The sequence below is a fragment of the Larimichthys crocea genome, chromosome X (genome assembly GCF_000972845.2).
Source record: "Larimichthys crocea isolate SSNF chromosome X, L_crocea_2.0, whole genome shotgun sequence".
NCBI lineage: Eukaryota > Metazoa > Chordata > Actinopteri > Sciaenidae > Larimichthys > Larimichthys crocea.
In genome coordinates, this window is record NC_040020.1 from 19,280,854 (window position 1) to 19,305,681 (window position 24,828).

At 42.0% G+C, this 24,828-nt stretch overlaps 1 protein-coding gene and 1 long non-coding RNA gene across 2 annotated transcripts in view; one reads left to right on the forward strand and one right to left on the reverse strand.

The window, feature by feature from the left end:
* Nucleotides 1–1,774: 1,774 nt before the first annotated feature.
* LOC113746591 (uncharacterized) lies at nucleotides 1,775–3,070 on the forward strand. Its single transcript, XR_003462971.1, has 3 exons — nucleotides 1,775–2,103; nucleotides 2,190–2,396; nucleotides 2,923–3,070. It is a non-coding gene; the product is annotated as an uncharacterized LOC113746591 (long non-coding RNA).
* A 17,296-nt stretch (nucleotides 3,071–20,366) lies between these two features.
* The window catches only part of vegfc (vascular endothelial growth factor c), a 62,412-nt gene continuing 57,950 nt past the window's right edge, over nucleotides 20,367–24,828 (reverse strand). The window contains exon 7 of the mRNA XM_010752811.3: nucleotides 20,367–22,071. Within this exon, the coding sequence (XP_010751113.2) occupies nucleotides 21,963–22,071 (109 nt within the window). The 3' untranslated portion in view covers nucleotides 20,367–21,962. The remainder of the gene's footprint in view (nucleotides 22,072–24,828) is intronic.

Sequence of the window (24,828 nt, forward strand, 5' to 3'; positions counted from 1 at the left end):
TGGAATCAGCAAAGACCACCAACATTCGACTTGTTTAAACAAATCTTGAACGACACCTTAAGACTGGAGCAACGTACTTACACCCTCAAAGATAAGGGGGATGCCTTTCTGAAAATATGGGAACCGTTTATGGACCTCTGACATTTGCCGAGTAGGACATGCTAGGATTCCATACATAAGAGACATTTGAACTGTGACCATGGACATTATTGCTGCTTTCTAAATTATTATTATTATTTATTTCTATTCTATTCTATTTTATTTTATTTTACTTATGTCTTGATTTCATTTTGTTTTGTTGTGTCCAATTTGCTGATTTTGTTTGCTTTCTGTCTTCACCTTGCCCTCATGTTCCTTTGTTGGGTTTTGTATGTGTATAAAATGTTAAAAACAAATAAAAAAATAATTGAAAAAAAAAAGAGTTACAATAGTCCAGCCTAGAAGTAACAAATGTGTGGACTAGTTTTTCTGCATCCGCTTGAGAGACAATGCGTCTGATTTTAGCGATGTTACGTAAGTGGAAGAATGCAGTCCTCGAAATTTGTTTTATGTGGACGTTAAAGGACAAATCCTGATCAAAAACAACTCCAAGATTCTTTACAGTGGAGCTGGAGGCCAGGGTGATCCCATCTAAAGTAACTAAGTCTCTAGAAAGAGAGTTTCTGAGGTGTTTGGGTCCAATTACAAGAACTTCATTTTTGTCTGAATTTAACATCAAAATTGTAGGTCATCCAACTTTTTGTATCATTAAGGCATGCTTGGAGTTTAGTTAACTGATTGGTTTCATCAGACTTGATCAATAAATATAATTGGGTGTCATCGGCATAACAATGAAATTTAATGGAGTAATAATGTTCCCTAGAGGAAGCATATATAAACTGAATAGAGGTGGTCCTAGTACAGAACCTTGTGGGACTCCATGACAAACTTTGGTCTGCATGGAGGATTCATCATTGACGTGAACAAACTGAGGTCGATCTAAGAAATATTTAAACCAGCTTAGAGCGGTTCCTTTGATGCCAATTTGATGTTCCAGTCTCTGTAAAAGAATTTGATGGTCAATGGTGTCAAATGCAGCACTAAGATCTAACAGGACAAGTACAGAGATGAGTCCTTTGTCTGATGCCATTAGGAGGTCATTTGTAACTTTGACTAATGCGGTCTCTGTGCTATGATGCACTCTAAATCCTGACTGAAAATCCTCAAATAGACTATTGTTATGGAGAAAGTCACACAGCTGATTAGCTACAGCTTTCTCAAGTATCTTAGACAGAAAGGGAAGGTTTGATATCGGTCTGTAGTTGGCTAAGACCTCTGGGTCTAGAGTGAGTTTTTAAGAAGAGGTTTAATTACAGCTACTTTAAAGGACTGTGGTACATATCCTGATAATAAAGACAGATTAATCAGATTAATACTTCCTGTGACAGCTGAAGAAATTCAACCTTCCAAAGACAATGATGGTGCACTTCTACACCTCCATCATTGAGTCCATCCTCACCTCCTCCATCACCATCTGGTACACTGTTGCCACTGCCAAGGACAAGGGCAGACTGCGTTTATTCGGTCTGCTGGTGATTGGCTGCAATCTTCCATCTCTCCAGGACCTGCACGCCTCCAGGACTCTGAGGCGTGCAGGAAAGATTGTGGCTGATCCCTCCCACCCCAGACACAAACTCTTTGAGTCACTCCCCTCTTTTTATACTTTTAATACTTGATTTTCTTATATTTTTTTTATATTTCTAGATGTGGCAGGTCGAGTGTTGCCCCACCCACAATCAGTCAGCATCACCGGTGCTTGATTGCGCATTGGTGCCACCTGTCAATTACTGCGCTCCCCTCGGGCGCACTTTGTCTCTGTTGCGTGCTCCGGTTCCTTGATGTGCTTGGCGTGCTTCGTGTGTGCTCATTTTTGAGGTAAGCATGGGCGCCGCTTGTGCAATCTTATGGCACATCATGGTGTGACAGCTGCGGTGATTTAGCTATTTTCAGTATCGTTGGCCGCGCTGATTGGGTGCAGTGTCGTGAAAGTGTGGAGTGTGGTGTCCGCGCTCTGTCACCGCAGACTGTGACTGGTACTGGGGCGCTCAAGCGCTCTTCGTTCGGGTAAGCGTGCTCTTTTATTAAACTCTGTTGGCTGTAGTCGCCTTATGCTAAAAGCTGTTTGCTCTCTGCTCTCTGTCCTGCTGTAGCTGTTGAAGCCACAGCGGTTCCTCCATTTCTTCTTCTGCGCTCCGTGTGAGGCCGCACTGCGCAGCTCAGTGACGTGCGCCACAGCGGCTATCCAAGCGTAAACTGTTTGCAGCCTCCAGCCTGATGCGGACGCTCCGTCTTCTACACGCCGTCTTTCTCGCAGTCCTTTCGGGCTCCTGGTGGTTTTCAGCCTCACTACAACTCCTGTTGGTTTGACTAATTGTTTTTTTGTTGTTTTAGGTGTTTGGGTTAAATATTCATTTTGCTGCTTATTTGGTTTTATTAATTATTTTGTTGCTCATCTGGTTTGCTCCTTGTAGGCCAGCTGTTTAAAACATTTTTTTGTTTGTTTCTAAGTTGACTTATTTCTCTTTTGGTGTTAACGATATATCGTTTTGATTATTTCTTTATTTGGTTACAAATTTTCTGTTCTCATTTAGTTTATTTAGCTAGTGGGGTGTTAATAGATGGGGCTATTATTAGGTCTGGCCTCCACCCACAGTTGAATTTTGGTGTTGAGTTGGTTTGTCTTAGCTTTTTTTTTTTTTTTTAAGTAAATTTTCTTTAAATATTTTTTCTTTAAATATTTGTATTTTATTTGTATTTACATTTGTATTATTCCCTTCTTTTGCTGTGAGTGTTGCGTGTTTTAGCCTAGACCTTCTGTTTTAACTTTATTTGTATAGCACCAAGCTTGAGTGTCCCTCTGCATAATTTTGTTTTTTCTTTCAGGACAGGAGCTGGTGCAGTGTGTGGCAAACTTCCCTGCTGGAGGTCCCCATTTCACATCCCTTAACTTTGCTGTGGCACATGGTGATTCGGTTTGTAGTGGGTTTGTGTGATTTGAGTAGTTTGACTGCCCACCTCACTAAGCCGTAGCTCTGTTCCTGTTTTTTTTTTTTTTTTTTTTTTTTTTTTTTTTTTATTGGGGTACAACTAACACTCAGGTTGTGAGATATCTGCTTCTTGTAACTCTTCTAGCTAGTAAATAAAAAATTGGTATTTTTGGAAGTCCGTCTCACGTCCTCTTTATAAATTGGTGCAACGAATCTGTGTGACCTTCTAGTAGCCCAGATATAGGGCTGAGTGTATTTCCTCCGGTGCAATTCCACAGGTTGCGTTGTTGGATAACTTCCCCCTTTTTCTCCACGTTGCTCCACATAGACAATGTTTGTTATGCACCAATGAGACAAAAACAAATTCCTTGCATGTAAATCGTATTTGCCAATAAACCTTCTAAACCTGGTCTGTACCTGGTTCACAGTCAGTGCTGGAAAACAATGACACCAAGAAAAAAAGAGGGAAAGAGTGAGGGAGCACCGGTATCGAAGGACAAATTATATCCCATAACCGTTTTCTATTCCTAAATGAGACCTGGCCAAGACCTGTGGAGTGTTCCCTTCAGTCGAGCTCTGCCAATACAGTAGTAGTTGTGTCTGGTCTTCTTTTCTCACTCTGGCTCTGCTGATGTGCAAGTATGTAGAGAGAGCAATCAACACACCTGTCTGCTATCCAGCAGTCCCCTCTCAACAATAGACAGACTGCCAGTTCTCTCTGGATCACAGTTCTACTCAGTTTGTCTACTCTGCATGCTCATATGCAGAGATGTATAAAGTACTGGAGTAAAGGAGTGGAGTAGAAGTACAAGTGCTATATCGAAAAACTGACTTGAGTAGAAGTTGAAGTGTTCATTAAACACCATACTTAAGTAAAAGTACTTAAGTATTTAAAATGTTTTGTACTTAAGTATTGCAAGTAGAAGTATGTAAAAAAATTGCTACTCAAATACTGAAAGTAAAAGTACAAGTACTGTTGTTATTTCAAATATTTATTAAGGCACACCTTCTATACTGTTACAGTGTTACAATGTTCATGGTAGAGTTCTGTGATTTCCCATGGTCTGTGAATGCGTCTGAATGAATGCAGAGCGATGGGGCGGGGGAGCAGGTGAGAGAGCGCACCTGGGTGAGTCAGGTGTATGACGTACGGCGCACGAGCGAGGTTGATGTCTGAGACCGGGTCTGTTATGTTGTTTTTTTGGCGTGGTTACAGCCGACAGTCACGAGTCCTGGAACCAAACCGTTCAGCAATAAATGCAGTTTGTTCAATATCGCCTTGTCATTCATCACGTGTCCGGCTGGATGCTACAGTAGTAACGAGTAACGATTCAGCACATGAAAAATGTATCGGAGTAAAAGTATTAAATTCATCAAAAATATGTAGTGCAGTAAAAGTAGAAGTTGGGGGAAAAAATAATGCTCCAAAAAAGTACAGATACTGCATTTTAGTACTTAAGTACAGTACTTAAGTAGTTCCACTTCGTTACTATACATCTCTGCTCATATGAAGCCTCTTTACTTTTGCATCATCTGCCTGCATTCCCATTCCAAGAATCCCACAGCTCTCATGCCTGGCATTCCCAATCTCTGAGCTACCCTTTTTTTTTTAAATCACAATCTGCAAAAAATTACATTCTTCTGCATGCAGACCAACATGAATATTCTATTATTCTACCCAGTCATACTGCTGCCTTTGATACCATGCCAATTTACTTGATAGGTTGCGTTTAAACTGCCTTCACTGTTGCGTGGTGTCACTCGGGTCAGTTCTTGGTTCATGTCTATTCTCATTGTACATGCTCCCTCTGGACTATTTGTTTACCCACTTTCAACGTATGCCATATGACTGTTACACTGATGAAACACAAACCTCTTTCTCTGCAAAACCCAATAACTTGAAACTAACTTTCTCTTCATGGTTGTTTAGCCCCCACCAGACAGAGACAGAGTCACCATCTCTTCATTTTCTGTCATGGTCCAGGCTGCCATGACTTCATTCTCCTCTGCCTCCTCCCTCCCTCTGTGTCTTTATTTTGTTTTTTCCCTGTCTGTCAGGTGGGTGTGGTTTGGAGGTGGTTTGGTGGTCTTCTGCTCCGAGGACTCTGCTCAGCTGCAAACCATCGTGTCATCACCAACTACTCAAGAACTCCCAGTTCCTTTGTTCTGTGCCAGATTATACCGTTCATCGCTAGTATGTGGTATACTACAGGCCCGAACTAGTTTATGGTTTCCTTCAGTGCCTAGCATTCTGCCAGTACTGGTACTGACTGTATTTTTGTCTGCTTTTCCTCCAGGAACTCTGCCAAGCCTGCCACCTCAGCCACATACCACCTGCAGCTCTCCACCGCCTCTGACCAAGCCAGCCCAGCCTTTTTGCCATTTTTCTGCTGCACAATAAATACCCACCTTCACCCCCATTCAGCCTCTGAATCCATACTTGGTCCACAGTAACCACACCAGACCATGTAACAGAATAATCTGGCCTGTATGGACCAATTGGATTCTGATACCATCCGGCAAGCTCTGACTTCCCAAGCACAACTAATTGGACGACACAAACAAACCCTGCAGGAGGTTATGGACACCCTACGTGGACTCACAACCCATGTCACTCAGCTTGGAACAAACTTGTCCCAGGTATCCTCTCTGTTTACTTCTACTGCTGCCTCCCCCTCGCCTGCTACTCCACCTTCCCCTCATGCGCAGTCTCTTGCTGAAGCTCCACATGCTTCCAGTGTGACTTCCCGAGAGCCCTTCATCCCCATACCCCAATCTTACTTGGGAGATCTAGGAGTTTGTGGGGCGTTTCTGTTAAAATGTGCCTTTAGTTTTTGAGCAACAGCCCTCAACTTATGCTACTGATAAGTCACGCATTTCTTTTATTATGGGGTTGTTGACAGGTAAAACTTCCGAGTGGGCAACAGCAGCATGGAACAGCAACTCACCGATCTGTAACTCATACTCAGTTTGTTCTAGAAATGAAACAAATTTTTGATCACCCCGTTCAGGGAAAAGAAGCAGGACAGCGCCTATTTTCCTTGCGACAGGGCTCTTTATCAGTTGCTCAGTATGCACTGGATTTTCGGGTTTTGGCTGCTGAGAGTGGGTGGGATCAAACCTCTTTGCAGGGAGCCTTTTTCCATGGATTGAGTGATTATGTGAAGGATGAGTTAGCTGCTCGGGATGAGACAGAAGATTTAGAATCACTTATCTCCCTTGCCATTTGCTTAGATAACCGCCTTAGAGAGTGGCGCAGGGAGAGAACATCTCGTCAGTCCCCTTTCAGGACACTGCACTCCCCAGTAACTCCCAGCCCTGAAAGAAGCCAGGCCAAGCCAGTGTCACCACCCCCTGGAGATGAGCCAATGCAACTTGGACGTCTTTACCTTGACCCTGTAGAGCGGCAGCACCGCCGAGTATCCAAGCTTTGTTTTTATTGTGGAGCTGCTGATCACTTCCTAGCCCACTGCACTGGATGGCCAAAAGACGGCTCATCAGTAACACAGAGGTCCCTGATGAGCCACACCACTACTTCTAAAGCGACCTCTAATCCACGGGTTCAACTTCAGTCCACTCTGATCCACAATGGTGAGTCATTCCCCATCATTTCTTTAGTTGACTGTGGTTCAGATGACAATTTCATAGACTCCTCCTTTGTGTCACAAGCTGGCATCCCCATAGAGCCCATTCATCCCCCTGAGACAGTTGATGCCGTAGATGGTAGTCTACTTGCTCACGTCACTCACCGCACAGTCCCAGTAACATTAATCTTGTCGGAAACCATAAAATTCTTTATCTTGCCTTCATCCAATGCTCCTATAGTTCTTGGCCTCCCCTGGTTGAAACTGCACAACCCTCACATTGATCTGTCACGTAATGAAATAGTAAACTGGAGCATCTTTTGTCACTCTGTCTTTGTTCGGCCCTGCCTCCTTGTCGTGCTCCCCTTCCAGAACCTCCAGATTTATCCCTGGTGCCCATTGATTATCATGACTTGGGTGAGGTTTTCAGTAAAGACAGGGCCCACTCTCTCCCACCACATAGACCATATGACTGCGCTATAAATCTGCTCCCGGGGGCCCCACTACCCTCTAGCCGTCTTTATAACTTATCATGTCCAGAAAGAGAGGCGATGGAGAAGTACATCCATGACTCACTTGCCTCAGGCCTCATTCGTCCATCTTCTTCACCCGTCGGGGCTGGGTTTTTCTTTATGGGGAAGAAGGATAAGTCACTGCGTCCTTGCATTGATTTTCGTGGTCTTAACGACATAACCATCAAAAATAAATATCCCTTACCCCTCATTGACTCTGCCTTTGAACCACTACACCAAGCCACTATCTTCACCAAGCTGGACCTCCGTAATGCATACCACCTGATCAGGATAAAGGAAGGAGATGAGTGGAAAATAGCCTTCAATACCCCCCTCGGCCATTTCGAGTACCTGGTCATGCCTTTTGGGCTTACTAATGCCCCAGCAGTATTTCAAGCCCTCGTCAATGATGTTCTGAGAGACATGCTCAATAAGTTCATTTTTGTTTACTTGGATGACATCTTGATTTTCTCCCACAACCTCAAGGAACACACCCAGCATGTCCGCCTGGTCCTCAAGAGACTGTTGGAAAACAAACTTTTCGTCAAGGCAGAGAAGTGTAAATTTCATGTTGCCTCAGTCAGTTTCCTAGGCTTCATTATTGAACAGGGGCAAATGAAGGCAGATCCAGCTAAGATCCAAGCAGTAACTGATAGGCCAACTCCCACAACCCAAAAGCAGCTGCAGCGCTTCCTCGGCTTTGCCAACTTTTACAGACGCTTCATATTAAATTACAGCAGAGTGGCAGCACCTCTCACTCAACTCGCATCAACCTTCTCCTGGACTCCTGAGGCAGAAACTGCATTCACCCGACTGAAACATCTGTTCACCACTGCCCCTGTTTTCATGCACCCAGACCCTCAGCTCCAATTTATAGTGGAGGTGGATGCCTCTGATGTTGGAGTTCGGGCTGTTCTTTCTCAGTTTTCCCCCAAGGACAACAAACTGCATCCCTGTGCCTTCTTTTCCCATAGCCTTTCCCCAGCAGAGAGAAACTATGATGTAGGCAATTGAGAGCTGCTAGCGGTAGTGCTAGCCCTTCAGGAGTGGAGGCACTGGCTGGAGGGAGCCCAACACCCATTCATAGTGTGGACAGATCACAAAAATCTGTCCTACCTTCATTCTGCCAGGAGACTGAACTCACGCCAAGCCTGTTGGGCTTTGTTCCTAGGAAGGTTTAAGTTCACTCTTACATACCGGCCTGGTTCCAGAAATGTTAAACCTGATGCCCTATCACAAATTTTTGCCTTAGATACAACCACGATGAACCCGGATATGACCCTTCCTCCTAACTGTGTGATTGCTGCTGCTCATTGGGACATTGAGAGGGTGGTCCGAGAAGCTCAGTGCACAGATCCAGGTAACGGCCCACCTAACCGCCTTTTTGTTCCCAATTCAGCACACACTCAGGTCTTGCCATCCAGGTATTCATCGCACTCTTGCATTCATTAAGCAAAGATTCTGGTGGCCCAGCATCAGTCAAGATAACCAGGCTTTTGTGTCTGCATGTAACGTGTGTGCCCGCAGCAAGCCGTCTCACCAACCACCCACTTGCCTCCTACGCCCGCTTCCGATCCCGTCTCGTCCCTGGTCCCATATAGCAGTGGATTTTGTCACAGGTCTGCCATTGTCTGAAGGTAACACCACCATACTCACCATCGTTGACCGCTTTTCCAAAGCAGTTCACTTTATCCCGTTACCTAAACTGCCCTCTGCTCTACAAATGGCCAATCTTCTCGTACAGCATGTGTTTCGTCTCCATGGCATTCCCAAAGACATAGTTTCTGACAGAGGACCTCAGTTTGCTTCGCAGGTGTGGGGGGCTTTCTGTCATGCTCTGGGAGCTTCTGCCAGCTTGTCTTCCGGCTACCATCCACAAACTACTGGCCAAACAGAGCGGGCCAATCAGGACCTGGTGTCAGCTCTACGTTGCGTCACTGCACATCACCCTGGCACATGGAGCACCCACCTCCCATGGATAGAATACGCCCATAACTCTTTGATCAGTTCAGCGACAGGCATGTCTCCGTTCATGGCTTCACTTGGTTTTCAACCTCCCCTTTTTCCAGTCCAGGAGGATGAGGTGGCAGTACCGTCAGTCCAAGCTCATCTGCAGCGATGTCGCCGCATATGGAAGGCTGTCCATGCCACTCTCCTCTGCTCTGCTGCCCGGAATCAACAGCTGGCCAATCGTCGCCGTGTTCCAGCCCCTGTCTATCAGCCTGGTCAGAAGGTTTGGGTCTCCTCACGTAACCCCCCCCTCCAGGTTGACTCACATAAGTTGGCTCCCAGATACATAGGACCATATGAGATTGAGAGTCATTAACCCATCTGTTGTCCGGCTCAAGCTCCCCTTGGCTTTGAATGTCCATCCTACTTTCCACTAGAGTTGTCACGATACCAAAATGAGTAACCACGATACTATACCAGACAAAGTATCGCGATACTGCAGCCTTTTTTTATTATTTTTATTTTTTTTATAAACTGCAATGTATTTGTACAAGTTAGTTTGAAACAACGACGTTTGTTTTTTAAGCAAAATTAGTGTTGCCACTGACGAAGACGCCACGGCAGACTCGCTGCTCGGGCACGGTGCTTCTGCCACGGTGAGTGTGTTGTCTCGTGTCTGGGCGAGACAGAACTTTAGCTTGTTTGTTTTGAAGCGAGTTTCTATCGAAGCGGAGCTGTCTTCATGGAGTTCGTTCTGCCAATCAGCTAACAGACGGGCGGACCCAGCGTGCAGGAACAGCCTATCATATCCCTGGACGTCACCAGTAACAGGCAAACAGCCAATCATTCAGCAGCTGTGTAGTTCGGTTGCAGTAGTTGCCATGTTGGTTTGTTTACAAAGGAGTAGCATGCAGTGAGAAGCCGGGAGGAGGCGGCCGCTATGTAGCGGAGACTGGCACCGGTAGTATAGTAATCCACAGTAGTACCGTCGTGTAAAATTTCTAGTATAGTAGCGACGGTTATGATTTGGCACCGCGGGGTACCGTGTATACCGTGGGTATCGTGCAACTCTACTTTCCACGTATCTCTGCTCAAGCCCGTTTCCACCAGTCCTCTGATTTTGGACCGAGATCTCCTTAAGGACTTCTACCAGAAGTTCCCTAATAAGCCTGGTAGGACACCAGGAGGCGCCCGTTGAGGAGGGGGTACTGTCATGGTCCAGGCTGCCATGGCTTCATTCTCCTCTGCCTCCTCCCTCCCTCTGTGTCTTTATTTTGTTTTTTCCCTGTCTGTCAGGTGGGTGTGGTTCGGAGGTGTGGTCTTCTGCTCCTAGGACTCTGCTCAGCTGCAAACCATCATGTCATCACCAACTACTCAAGAACTCCCAGTTCCTTTGTTCTGTGCCAGATTATACCGTTCATCGTTAGTATGTGGTATACTACAGGCCCGAACTAGTTTATGGTTTCCTTCAGTGCCTAGCATTCTGCCAGTACTGGTACTGACTGTATTTTTGTCTGCTTTTCCTCCAGGAACTCTGCCAAGCCTGCCAATTGAGCCACACACCACCTGCAGCTCTCCACCGCCTCTGACCAAGCCAGCCCAGCCTTTTTGCCATTTTTCTGCTGCACAATAAACACCCACTTTCACCCCCATTCTGCCTCTGAATCCATACTTGGTCCACAGTAACCACACCAGACGTGTAACATTTTCTCCACTTCAAAACTGACAAAATAGAACTTCAACAGACATTTTTCCAAGAAGCCATTTTGACATAGGAATAGTAGGTAAACACAGGTATTGCCACTGATACTAATTAAGGTTCAGTTCCACTCAGGTCAAACAGAGTCAGGGTACTGCTGAAAGAAATGGAAGAGAAACTTAATCAGTATCATTGGAAACATCTTCTTGACCCTACTGTTTCATGTCAAACTAGCTGCTGTGAAAAAGGTCTGTTGGGTCTGATAATTATCTCACTGTAGTTGACCAGTTTTATCAGACCATTCCACCTAAATGGCAAACATACAGCAAAGAATGTTATCGCCTTTGACCAATATATGACCTTTCACCTTCATGTTACAAAGCTTGTCCAGTCTGTTTTCTTGTGTTAAGAAATACATCAAAAATCAGATGTTTCTTGTCTTGTTAAAATTACTGTATTCTCTCTACATGGGTCTCAGTCAAGCTGTTCTAACTTGTTTACAGTTGGTTCAAAGTGCAGCTGCTGGGCTAATAACCAGAATTCCGTCTGTCCACATTTACCCTGTTCTTGCATCTCTAGTGGCTTTCCTATAATTCAGAATCAGTTACAAGATCCTCCAGATTACATACTGTATAAGGCACTGTATGACTTTACCCCCACTTACCTTTCTGATCTCCTCCTTCCACTTCTCCGACCACTCCAGGTGGAGCTGAGGTGGACTGAATAAGACAGCGCCCACCTGTCAATCCATCACACTCTTAAATCTAAATAAATTTAATTTGAACAGGTGAGCTCTATTATAAATTAACCCTCAGTAGAGTTGTCATGAATGAATCAATGAAGTGCCAGAAACCTATTGCAGTTGCTGCTCAGGTTGAGGTTGCAAGAAACCTAGGGGTTATGATTAAAGACCAAGTAACCTATACTTATCACATTGCCTCAGTTGCCTGGTCATGCCACCATGCATTACATTACAACATCAGAAAAATCAGACCTTACCTGACTCAACATGCTACCCAACTCCTGACACAAGCTGTGGTCATCTCCAGACTAGATTACTGTAACACCTTCCTGACGGGCCTCCCAGCCTGCACAGTGAAACCCCTTCAGATGATTCAGAACGCGGCAGCGCGCCTGGTCTACAACCAACCCAAAAGGTCATGTTACCACACTGCTCATGGAGCTCCACTAGATACCTGTAGCAGCCCACATTAAATTCAAATCTCTAATGCTTGCCTAAAAAGTAGTCTCCAGTACTGCACCTACCTACTTAAACGCCCTTATACAGGCATATGCTACCTCACAACCGTTGTGCTCCCCTAGTGAATGAAGCCTGGCCACCTGTTTGTTCAAGGCAGTCCAAACTCGTCTCATTTGTTGTTCCCTGTTGGTGGAACGCACCACCAGTTCCTATTAGATCAGAGGCATCCCTCTCTACCTAAAAAAACCTCCTGAAGACCTCCAGCTCTTCAGAGAGGACCTCCTCTACAATGCTGCCAACAACTGGACATGATACATCTACCCCTTTAAGAATTGTCACAGCACTTACTGTTGCACTAACACTTTCTTATCACACTGTACCTTGATTGTTTCCCTTCTCTGTAAGTTGCTTTGGATAAAAGCGTCAGCTAAACGGTTAAGACTAAGACTCAGACTTAGTATCTGACATACAAATGGAAAAAAAAAGCTCAATTGTCAAGTCCTGGTTATTTATCTCTTTTTAGCATAAAATTGGTCCCAATTTAAGACTAGAATGACCCACAGGAATGTGGTGTACAGCATAGTTTAAACAGCAAACTAAATATTTAGTTTTCGTCCTCATCATGTGGCTGTTTGTTTCATAATCGCATATTACCACTTACTCTAGTATCTGCGTGTCATGCAGTCTGCCTAGAGTGCATGAGACTGTTAGGCTGCCTGTTTAAATGATTTTATGGAATAGACTAACAAGCAGCAATCACACACACACACACAGACTTTGTCCAAACAGATGTTTTTAATATGCTGCTTTCATTCACAATTATTCACAGCTATTAGACAGATTGAATATTATTGACCCACAGGAGACACACACTTATGAGTTAAATCCAGATGTATAATGTTGAGCCACTCTAACCTCTAACCTGTGTGTGTGTGTGTGTGTGTGTGTGTGTGTGTGTGTGTGTGTGTGTGTGCGTGACGTGAAGATTTTATGCATAATCATTCATTTTTTCCTGTCCAGTACTGACCATCACAAGACAATCAGTGGGAGCCACACTAATGGGATATTTCAGGTGCTATAAGCAGCTTATTAATACATCATCATCATATTAATACAGTCATACAGTATGCTGAGCCCAATTCTTTGTTCAGACTTTTATTAAAAGAAGACTAAAACTAATATCCATTTAAAATCAGGCTATAGAGTGTGCAGAGCGGTGGATATGCCTGAGACCAGGCAGCTACCAAACAACTTGACTTAAAGTTTGTAATATAATTCAGTTTAGGTCAATTTTATTTATATAGTGGCAAATTATAAATTATCTGATGACACTTACCATATAGCGCAGGTCTAGACTATACTCTATAATATTTACAGAGACTCAACAATTCCCACAATGAGCAAGCACTTGGTGACAGTGGCGGAAACTTGGAGCAGAACCAAGCTCATTGGTGGACCATCTACCATGACTGGTTGAGTTTAGAGAGAGAGAGAGAGAGAGACAGAGAGAGAGAGAGAGAGAGAGAGAGAGAGAGAGAGGTGTCAGCAATTATGATAACTACAACTAAAACTATAATCAAAACATGACTAATAAGTATAATATAATAATAATTATTAGTAATTAGTGTTTGAAGTGAGCTTCAAGCAGGACCAGTTCAGTTGACCAAGTCACTTAAGAACCTGCAAGAAAGCACTAAAACACCAGAAAAGAAGCTAAGTTCATAACATGCATTAATGCAAAATGAACGTGAAATGATTTCAGTGGTCGATCACAACAACATTCTGTTATGCGAACAACAGTTTAAGTAGTGTAGGCAGTGTACAGTCCAGTGTGTCAGTATTCACTGACAGCATAAAGCTGATTTTGTCCTGAGTGGCTTTGTTGAATTCATTGTTGAAATAAAAGTATTGATAAATGCAGATTTAAATTGTATCACATGTAGAAAAGCAAAGCAAAATGTGGCGTGCACAGCTGTTTGTGATTATCCAGTGTTGTTGAGTCCAACAGAATGCAATAACAAAAACACCCACCTAGAGTTTAGGTAGTTAGTTTGCAAGTGATCTACGAAGTAGATTTCTTTAAAAGTAGCAACAATAGCTAAACATTTCCATGTTAACTTCCAGCCAAGTAAAGTAAAAGCTGGAGGAAGCTTACCCAAGTGTGCCTTAGCTGCCTGTGTCTGCAGTTCCCTTAATCAGATGGTGCATGCAAGGTTAGCATGAAGAGACTGGTCACATTTATGGGAATAAGATCCAGAATTGAAATATGTTGCTCTGCACTAAAGTGTTAGATAGACAAACCCACCAGCTGATGTCGTCATCCCTGCTGCTGGCAGTAATTCACTCTAAGTGGCTGCCTGTTCTGATTTTAATGCCAATGTCTGACTTATGGAACTTATTAAGAGCCGTCTGTCTGCCAGAGGCAAACGTAAGCACAGTTGTCAAATGAATTTGTATTGAATCTTTATCATATTTACTGTGTAGAAACAAATTTAATGGAATTAGCTTGTCTGTTTTCAGCACCACATCTATGTTAGCTCACTAAAAAAAAGTGCTGCATTTTTCACAGTTTGATTTCAGATTCAATTTTTATGAATACATTCTGCAGTTTATTATTCTGAAGTCAGATACTGTATGGAGGATTAATTTTACTGTGAGCTTAAACAATTAAAGCCAATCAAACCACTTATAATTTAATAATAACTGTAGCTGTGAACATTCATCCACATTCTAATGCAGCAAGCACATTATGTACTCTCAAACACACGTTCTATTGTGTTATCTGAGCAGCTAACACACCCAGTACGCCCATTTCCCTCCTATATGCTCACATTCTCTCTCTCTCTCTCTCTCTCTCTCTCTCTCTCTCTCTCACTCTGTCTACCTCTCACATAGACACACACTCGCACACACATGCACACACACAGGTCATAAGTCAAAAAGGGTTTGAATGGCAGGAAGGGAGTGGGATTGTTAATATTGGACTTTACAGTAATATATGGTGTGAACTGCTTTCTGTGCCACTGAGCTCTATCGTCACATCTCTCTCTCTCTCTCTCTCTCTCTCTCTCTCTCTCTCTCTCACACACACACACACACACACACACACACACACACACACAATTACATGTCGTGTGTGCCAACATCTTATCTTCTCATCAGCAGATCTGGGTAGCTCTGTTACTTTCCTTCCCTGTTATGGAAGGACTTGAGGTGTGTTTATATCCCACCTTTACTTCCTGGCGACTAAAACAAAAATAAAAAAGCAACTTGACGTATAAAACAGGGGAAAATGATCATAGTCATTTCAAATAGGAACAAAAATATTAAATAAACAAGGGACCTGACCATCACCTGGTCCTCACAGAGTGTACTTAAGAGATGGTAGAATAGAAATGTTTTGTATCTGTTAGTTTGGACTAACAAAAGAGTTCTGAAACCCTGACGTCAGTCCATCTCCATATTCACTGACAGGAATGTGGGGAGAGAGAGATGGGGAATGACATGCAGGAAAGAGCCACAGGTCGGATTCGAACCCTGGGCCACTGCAGCAAGGACTGAGCCTTCGTACATGGGGCGGCTGCTCTACCAACTGAGCTGAACAACACTCCAGTGGGGAAACCTTTTGATAAACATGTTACCACAACTACTAACTTAATTCAGGAAAATTGGACAATGTTTTCTGGTGACTCATATAGGAAGAAAATGACTGATCCTGATTTTAAACAATTCAATTGAATTCAATTTATATGGTCATAAGAGAAATTATTTCATGACTCCATATTCTTTATAACATTATTTATAGACACAACAATTCCCACCATAAGTAAGCACTTGGTGACAGTAGCAAGAAGAAACCTCCTTTAGAAGACGGAAAGCTCGAACAGAAGCCGGATCATGGTGGACGGATATCTACCACGACAGGGCAGAGAGTGAGCGCAGTGTTCTAGAGGGGTAGTACAGTACTATGAGTTCTTTTAGATATGATGGTGCCTGACCATGAAGAGCTTTGTAAGTAAGGAGAAGAATTTTAAATTCTATTCTATTTAACAGGTAGCCAGTGCAAGGAAGCCAGAATCTGATCTTGGTTCCTGTCAGAACACGTGCAGCAGCATTCTGAATCAGTCCTAAGAAACTTATTGGAGTGCCCCCTCTCTCCAGTTCCTACCAGATCATGGACGTCTCTCTTTTCCCTTAAAAAACTCCTGCTCTCCTACAACCAACACTGTACCTTGATTGCTTCCCTTCTTATAAGTCTCTTTGGATAAAAGCATCAGCTAAATGACTAAATGTAAATGTTAATATAAGACAATGCACCAGCACAATGTCAGAGTTACTTTCTCTTTTAAAAAGCTACAGACTGTTTTCTGACCTTCATACATCCTGTGCATGTTAACCAGTCCTGAACATACAAACCTCTCTCCATTTACTCACATTAAAGAAAAAGAAAACATGGTTTGGATACGTTGATGATGGTTCTTTATGATTCAAGAGATGTATTATCATATGCACAGTAAAAACACATGGTTCATGCAGCAATGAAATTTTTACTTTGTCCCTTAACACAACAGCAAATAACAATAAAATGCACAACACAAATATAGAAAAATAGAATTAGGTTAGAATATTAAATATTAAATATAAAAATGAAATATAACTTAAAGTGCCAGAAGTTCTTCCCTGCTGTATCTTATTGAGATACACAATAACAAAAATAAACGTGTCAGGAGAGCAGAGCGAACACGTCAACCATGGTTGGCGCCATGTTTGATTAAGCTTCATTAAGCTGACTCCTCACCTCCTCTCTCTCTTGTGGCCTCTTTCTAGGATGTAAACAGAGTGAGGCATGGACATAACAACAGGTCATTAGATCTTTTATGACATCTTATAGGCTGAAATTGGTCCCCCCAAAATTAGCACATTGCCCCCCTTTAAAATTACAAAATCACGCTGAGTGTTATGTAGCTTTGCAGATAGTGGTTCTGGTTTTATTTGTACAGTACATGTTCAAGATTCATGTGTGGCCCAACACTGTGCTCTGGGGAGCACCAACAAAAAATCATTTATCCCCATTGTACTGTGGAGGCAAAAAAACCCTCTACCCTGGGCAAATAAAACCAAAGCCTTTTGCTAAGATACACACCATGTGGGGTATACATGTTTGCATGTGTATAGTTTAGGCAAACTGACCGCTGAGGACTTATGATAATTGATCATTTTGGTTTATTTGGTTGGAGGGCCATGACATCATTTGTTTTGTTTTCATGTTTTGACATTGTACTGGGATGTGGGCAGACACTTCAGGAGTGGATAAACTTTAACATACAATCAAACTGATATTTGATAAATTATGCTCAGCTCCAGGAAAGGCTTATTGGAAACAGCAGCCTGACATCAGTGTATCTCTCTGATAACAAACACTATGTGCCCCTTGGGAAAACAATCACTTCTGATCTCCAGAGCCCAGATTAGTCAAAGCTCAGGATTTCAAAATACATTTTAAGGGAAATGACATCGCCGTTAAAACATCTGTCAATCACTTGGGCTGTGCACTTGACAACAATGCACGAGGTGCAGGTATGGCCCTGAAAGTGAGCACCATATTTTGGCTGGAGAGTCAGTGTTCCTGGATGGGGAAGTCGTACACTTGTGGCATCTAACTTAATCTGATGCCACTTCATTTACTGTAGCACATCCTGGTACTGTAGTCTTTCCAAGCTATGGAACTTCAGGTTTCCCAAGATAATTGACCAGAGCTGTTTTGGTCCTGGTCTTCAAGTGCTGAGCTAGTTAGCTCCCTGTAGAGAGACACGGCTAAATTTGGTCAGGTTCAAGGAGATTACAAATGGTGTCTGAGTTAAGACAAAACTGAGCACTGGCTTAAATAAATGATGCTCTATGGAGTTCATTTAATGGACCTGTTTGCTGGTGAGACACAACAATACAGACAAAGACAAAGATACATTAAAACACACACACACACACACACACACACACACACACACACACAAAGAGGTTAGAGGTGATAGTGGCTCAACAACTAACATTCTACATCTGGAGTGGATTATAAAGTATCTCAGCCTCTGGATACGCACACACACACTCACACACACACACACACACACACACACTAACCTCTGCACTGCTGCACTTGGAGCAAGAATGTGAACACACAGTGAATGATTGGCATGCTTGACTGATCTGTCTCTGAAGGCAGTCCATAGCTGTGTGTGTGTGTGTGTGTGTGTGTGTGTGTGTGTGTGTGTGTATGTGTGAGTGTGAGTGAGTCAGAGAGAGTGCAGGCGATAATTGGTGGCTTCTGTAAAACCTACATAATGAAACATAATGAGTTTGAGTGATGATGATTTGTGTCCTTTATCCATGCTGTTACATTATCATTTCATAATGTTGAATAATATTCCTAACAAGGGACCAACGCAATTTTTAAATCCGATTTGTGCATTGTGTAAGATGTCATCAGATGTAAGATGTATTACTATTATAAGTTAAGTTCACCAATTCTTAATTCTTATAGTTCTTAATTTTGTTTTTACATCCTTTGTTCTTCTCATATGCAGTGTCTGGATAGGACTGCTGAATCATCAATGTATTACAAAAAGAAAATATGTATTTCCATCTCATTAAATTTCTTGATGAACTGGTCACTTGACATGCTTTTAAATCCTTTTAAATCACCCTCAACCTTGCAAGGCCAACGCTAACATGGAGTCTAACAGTGGAGCTCCACTGGCACGTTGCGGCTGCAATGCTGTTTTAGTACGTCCTCTATGTGACTTTACACCCCACTGGGAGCATTTAAGAAGAAGAAGCCCATCAGACTTTGCTAACTTGTTCAGATTATGTCGTGTTTTTCTTGGTTTATGTGCTTCTACCATGAGAATTGACTGCATTCTCTATGCCATTTAACTGTCTGACTTCCTGTCAGCTCGAGCTGTTCTGTGCAGATTAACATGGGCTGCTGCTGGGGTTTCATACATTAACTAGCCTGGTGGAATTTAGCCATAATATATGTCATGACATGAAATCAGACATTGGAACTGTACTGAGGGTGAATTTTTATAGAACTCACCTGCTCAAATGATATTAAGCCTTAAAGTTATGCAGAATTACAGCATGGCTGCTTGGATTGACAGGTAGGTGCCGTTACAGATGGCAGCAGCCAAAGCCAAATTCTGAGGTTCAGAACAATTTACACTGTCCATTCTTCTTACTTTCAGCAGAATCTGGATGTGCAGTTACACTTTAATTAAAAATATTTTTACCTTGAAAATATTTCTAACAATATTTTCATCAGTGTATAATCACCTGAAACCCTTTAAACCTTTTATATTTACAGACACCATGTTGAACCTCTACAGCAGCCCAGAAGAGACAAACATTTGGTGGTCACCATAGTTTGTCCTTCACACTAAGAAAGAGAGGGTGGGGTGAGGGGTTTGCAATCAGTAACACCTTTTCTAGATGACACCAAATACTACACACTATTAGCACACTTAGCACTGTTGCCTCATAGGAGGAATGTTCAGGTTCAAACCTGCTGGATGGCCCTATGTACTTTTTGTATCAAGACGAAATAACTTATTTTTAGTCTGGCCGCAGTGTGAAGATGACTGTGGGTTCTTTGAGGTAGATATTTTTACTTGTTTTAAAAAAAGCTTGGCTTATCTTGCTTATTTTAAGCATTACTCCCTTTATTTCATTGCCTTTTTTGTCCTTTTTTTGTGGGCTGACTTGCATCAAACCCAGCTGACAGGGTCTGACATTCAGTGGATTTATCAGGTTTAACTGCTGGGTTCTTCATCCTGCTCAATAAAGAAACATCTGAAGGCTGAAAACATCTTAGTTCAATTTAAAGGCTGATGGATGTTTTCATATTTGCATGACGTTAACCTTCATTTGTACTCTGCCGTCTGGGTAGCCGCAGGGAGGACGACTCATTGCTGGAGAATGTCCAGGAAGGAAATGAGGAGGAAACAATAATATGGTTAGTTTTTTGATAACATGTCTTTATGACTCAACAGTCCAGGATCCTCTGAATGTGGGAATTCTGCAGTGACCGCACAGTCCGGGCAGTCTGGCTAACAAACTGAGCTAACATTAGCTAACAGCAGCTACAGTTGTCAGCAGTTTATCTCACTGTCCATCATAAACTCTGTAAATCACAGAGAGTTGAGGCGGAGCAGCCGGAGACAGACATCAGAGGGAAAACCAGAAAACATTTTCTCCATAAAATATGATCCGGTTTCACCAAAATCAGTCAAACAGTTGGTGGTGTGTGACTTATATATACATAGTATATTACACACTTCACCCGACCCAGAGTAAAGTAACACAGTCCAGAAAATCTGTGAATTTAGGGTTGCTTAAAATTAAAAACCTGCTGCTGTAGAGGATGGATTTCTTCATTCTAAAGAATAACCTGATGTAAAATATTTATTCCAAATCCAAAACAGTGTCTCTTAGATACAAGTAGTGATCACTATGGACATCTCATTAGAATACCCTGTTGACATGATCATATTACATCAAGTTGACTTTAGCATACAGATCAAGAACATGGAAGTGAAAAGAAAGAACACCAAAGTGTGGTTACAAACTGCTGTCAGTTCTTCTTCAGAGTGACAAACATGTAACATATAACAGTGCACCATTATTTCTGACTATCTATCATTGAATTGTTGTCTTGTGGCACAGGAAATGACATAACAAGAAAGTAATACTTATCATTAAAACTTGGGGAGTGGGGTGGGGGATGATACTGGAGGTGAGATGATGAATCTCATCTAAGCGGTAACCTCTGTGGCTGTGAAGTAAAGCCCATGTGGAACTACCAAAAACTGCATTTCTTCAAATGGCCACTTGAAGCTGGCTACATAACGTTTCCATAAGTGCCCATATTGAAATGTCCAAATTCACAGCAGAAATAAACATGTTACAGCCTGGTACAGATGGCTTGTTTGAGCGCACAGGCGTCATTCGGTCAGTCCCAGGTCTGCCAATAATCCAGGTTTTTGCCGATTTTTAGATTAGAGGGGAGGTGGAAGAAGCAGGACTGTCAACATGGCGGCAGCCAGAGCCAGATATTCTAAGCTTCAAAGTGGCTCTTCAAAAACCTGTTGATGACACCATGCAAATGTTCTCCTGTCTTTATACCATCAGTGGTCTCATCATGCCACAGCTATCAATTTTTAATTTAAGTTGTCTTTAATATTTTTCTATTTTCATCTCTCACGTATAAAAACTATTCATGATGAGTTTCATAAATATGGATGAACTGAACAAAAGAAGACCCTGAGTGTTTCTAAAAGTACACAATGGAGTCATCACACAGTTTTACCTTTGGCATTTACCGTGAGATTCTACCACAATATAACATGCACCAGAACAGAGTTTACAGCATACAATGTCCAGTATACTTTATTTTACACATATACTATACATGATATAAAAAAAAATTGATCACAGTGTATTTTCATAGAAAAAGATTGAAATTGCAATAAACAGAGGTTTAAAAATAACATTTAATAAATTATATAATCAATATCTGACAGAAGAATACGAGACATAATTAATACAAAATATTTTAAAACAAATTATTTAGACAATATTTTAAAATGTTGAATGTGGACTCTCTCTCTCTCTCTCTCTGTCTCTCTCTGTCTCTCTCTCTCTCCCTCTCTCTCTTTCAGTCCTTCCTTCTGTTTCTGGGCTCTAATAAGCCACTCTCCCATAAAACGTCTTCATAGTCCAATCAGTGCATGTCCCATCTTAAAATCACCAGAGTTTCCCATATCTGCACTCCAATCACTAAGGTTTTCCCACGTTCATCAGGGTCCGCACACTTAGCTGCTGCTGCAGCCGATGGGGATACTCATGAGCAGCAGGTCTACGGGGGATGGATGATAAATTCTACTTGTTAAGTTTGTTATCTGTTCATTAGCATCTTGTTAGCACGTGATTATTCAGTGGTTAGTCGAGCCGTCTCCAGTGGGATGGTACACAGCGACACACTTCCTCACTGAAGGAGAATCCTGGTTCACACCTTCGCCTCCTTACCTCACAGGGAGGCCTGAGACAACTGCAAAGAAAGATGAAAAACAGGATTTACCTTCAAAACTAACACAACAGCGCAATGTCAGGTGAATCAAAACAATGTATTGGTTTGGCAGGACTGTGAATAAAAAGGACTTATTGTATTAAATGGTATAGTGGTGAGCGAGGATTTTTAACTTAGTTGGCATGGGCTTACAGCTTTCAGCAATATAATAATCGCTATTTTTACATATAAGAGACTATTTTGAAGGGTTTTCAATTTTGACCTTGTTGAGAAAGCAGAAGTGGGACAACAATGTGAAGTATGTACTAAGGGTGGTGCTGAAGGAATAAAAAAATTGTTAAGGATTTATGCCCCTGGGAGGATGATTGCACTCAGGGCATTTCTTGGCATTAGACTAAAGTTGCTAAATGATTGAAAATCTTTCAATAATGGAACACTGACCATCAAATTGGTCCTACTACAGGAAAGCCTCTGCAATGTCAAAAATAGAAAGGGATTATCCTCTGGAGAGCATGAATGTGTACAGCAAGGTTTAGTTGAGCTGATATTACTAACGATTCGAGATAAAAAGTCTACGGTGTACATCAAATTCATTCTGAGGGGGAACATGAATATTTGTACTAAATTTCTTAGAAATCCATTATTAGTTAGTAGCATAGCAAAGACATTTCACCAAAACCACAAATGGTAACCTTAAGGTGGCACTAAAGGACACTGCCTTTAATGATTCCAACCTCTAACCAACTTTTCTCCCTGCTATGATCAGAAAGAAGGTTCCAGATACACCAGACCGGAATTGAGCGGCTCAGGAAGAGCTTCTGCCTTCAGACCACTAGGCCTGGACTAATTGAAGGCCTATCAATGAATTGTGGTGGTTTGTGATGCTAGCCTTTTTCTTTACATTCCCATCATAAATTATAGCTAGTGTTAGTTAAGAATGAAGGCCATTTTCCATCTCACATGATGGCATTCGTTTGGACATTCATTGGAGAGACATTGTAACACCTGATTCCATAGTACTCTTCAGATCTGTGTAAATGAAAACTAAAAATTACTTATTGTATTCGAATTTGCTCACTCATAGTCTACATCCATGGAAGCTCAACGTGGTCCACTGTTTCCCAAGATGCTGCAGGTTTTCAGTTTGCCATGCAAAGACAAACAGTAACTATTTTATAATGTTTTCTAAAGGTCAAAGATTACAACAAAGGTTTAGATTTCATAGAAATAAAAACTACAGCCTTCAGAACTTCTATGTGATTTACAGCCCACGCTGAAACCAGGGGAACTGACTACTACTTACTGTTATTGGGCATCATGAGAAAGTGATAACATTAGTTTTGGCCTTCAAAGGCTCATATCTGATTAACCTCAGGCCAGAGTCAAGGCCTGACAATCCAACCTTCAAATGATAACATGAGGAGTGAATCCATATAATTCCAAAAACACATGAGGTGTTGGAAGGATGGAATCTTCTTTTATGTAGCACAAACGCACTTCATTAAAACAACAAAGATTCTGGGACTGGCGTGAAATTGCTACTGCATTTCTGGCTGCACAGGGTGTCACTTAGTGGATGACAGAATATTTAGTCATGGTTACTTAAAGAGACCTATGAACCCATGATGAAATACATAGAAGAGTTCAAATAGACACACACACACATTCTTTCAAACACACATTTTCACAGTCACATACACACGAGTGCCAGATCCCAGACACTAGATTCCTATTGCTATGTTATACTCATAAATCACCCTCTAACAAGGTCACGAAAGGTCAATACTAGACGGGATAGATGGATGTGTGTGTATGTGTGTGTGTTTCCTCCTGTGCAGGGAGAGGAAATGGTTAAGTGACAGCTCCGAGAAGTCATTAGCACATTGTGGTCTTGTATTACACACCAGGTTCACTGCAATAACCCAATAACCACCTACCACTGTCGGAGCAGTGCTTTCCTCTGGCTAAACGCATTATTGTGTGTTCAGCCAGAACACTGATCACAGTGTGTGTTAGAGCGGGGGCTCCAAGATGATGCAACTGCTGAAACATAAGAGCAGCCAAATGCTTTGCCATAGTAACACTAATATAGAAACTATACTAATTTGTCTTATTAATGTAACAAACTGGTGCATAAATTAGTTAATAATTCTATGCCAACACATTGGCTTTAAATATCACATGACAATATAATGTTAGAAATACAGCAGTGTAGAAAAGGAAACCATCACTGTATAGGAAAACTGTAGTTGTAAATATTCTCTGTATGACCTTGAAAAAACCTTGTGCTATAATATTCCCATTAAATTTATCGTGACCACACCATAGGCATATTCTAGACTATATTAATCCTTAAATCTTATTACAGAGATAATGGGCCCCGCCTCTTTCTCTTACCCTAGCATTAGATGCTGGGTTAGAAAAAAGATGGATGGATGGATGGATGGATGGATGGATGGATGGATGGATGGATGGATGGATGGATGGATGGATCAGGGCTCTAAATTAACACCTGCCAACCTGCCAAATGTGGGTGAAAATTCATTTTGGTGTGTATTTAAAAAAAACTGAGGCACTTTACCATCTATTTTGCAGGACGCGTGGTTTCTATGGGAACCCGCTGCTGTGCATTATCTGCACTAAAACATGTTTAGAACGTTGTAAAATATTTCTATTTTTGTATATTCAGGGTCACATTAAGATAAATCGTCAAATTTCTAGCTAAAAAGAAAAGTTTTAATGTTTTCATTTTATTTTTATGTAGAAAAAATGGGTCAA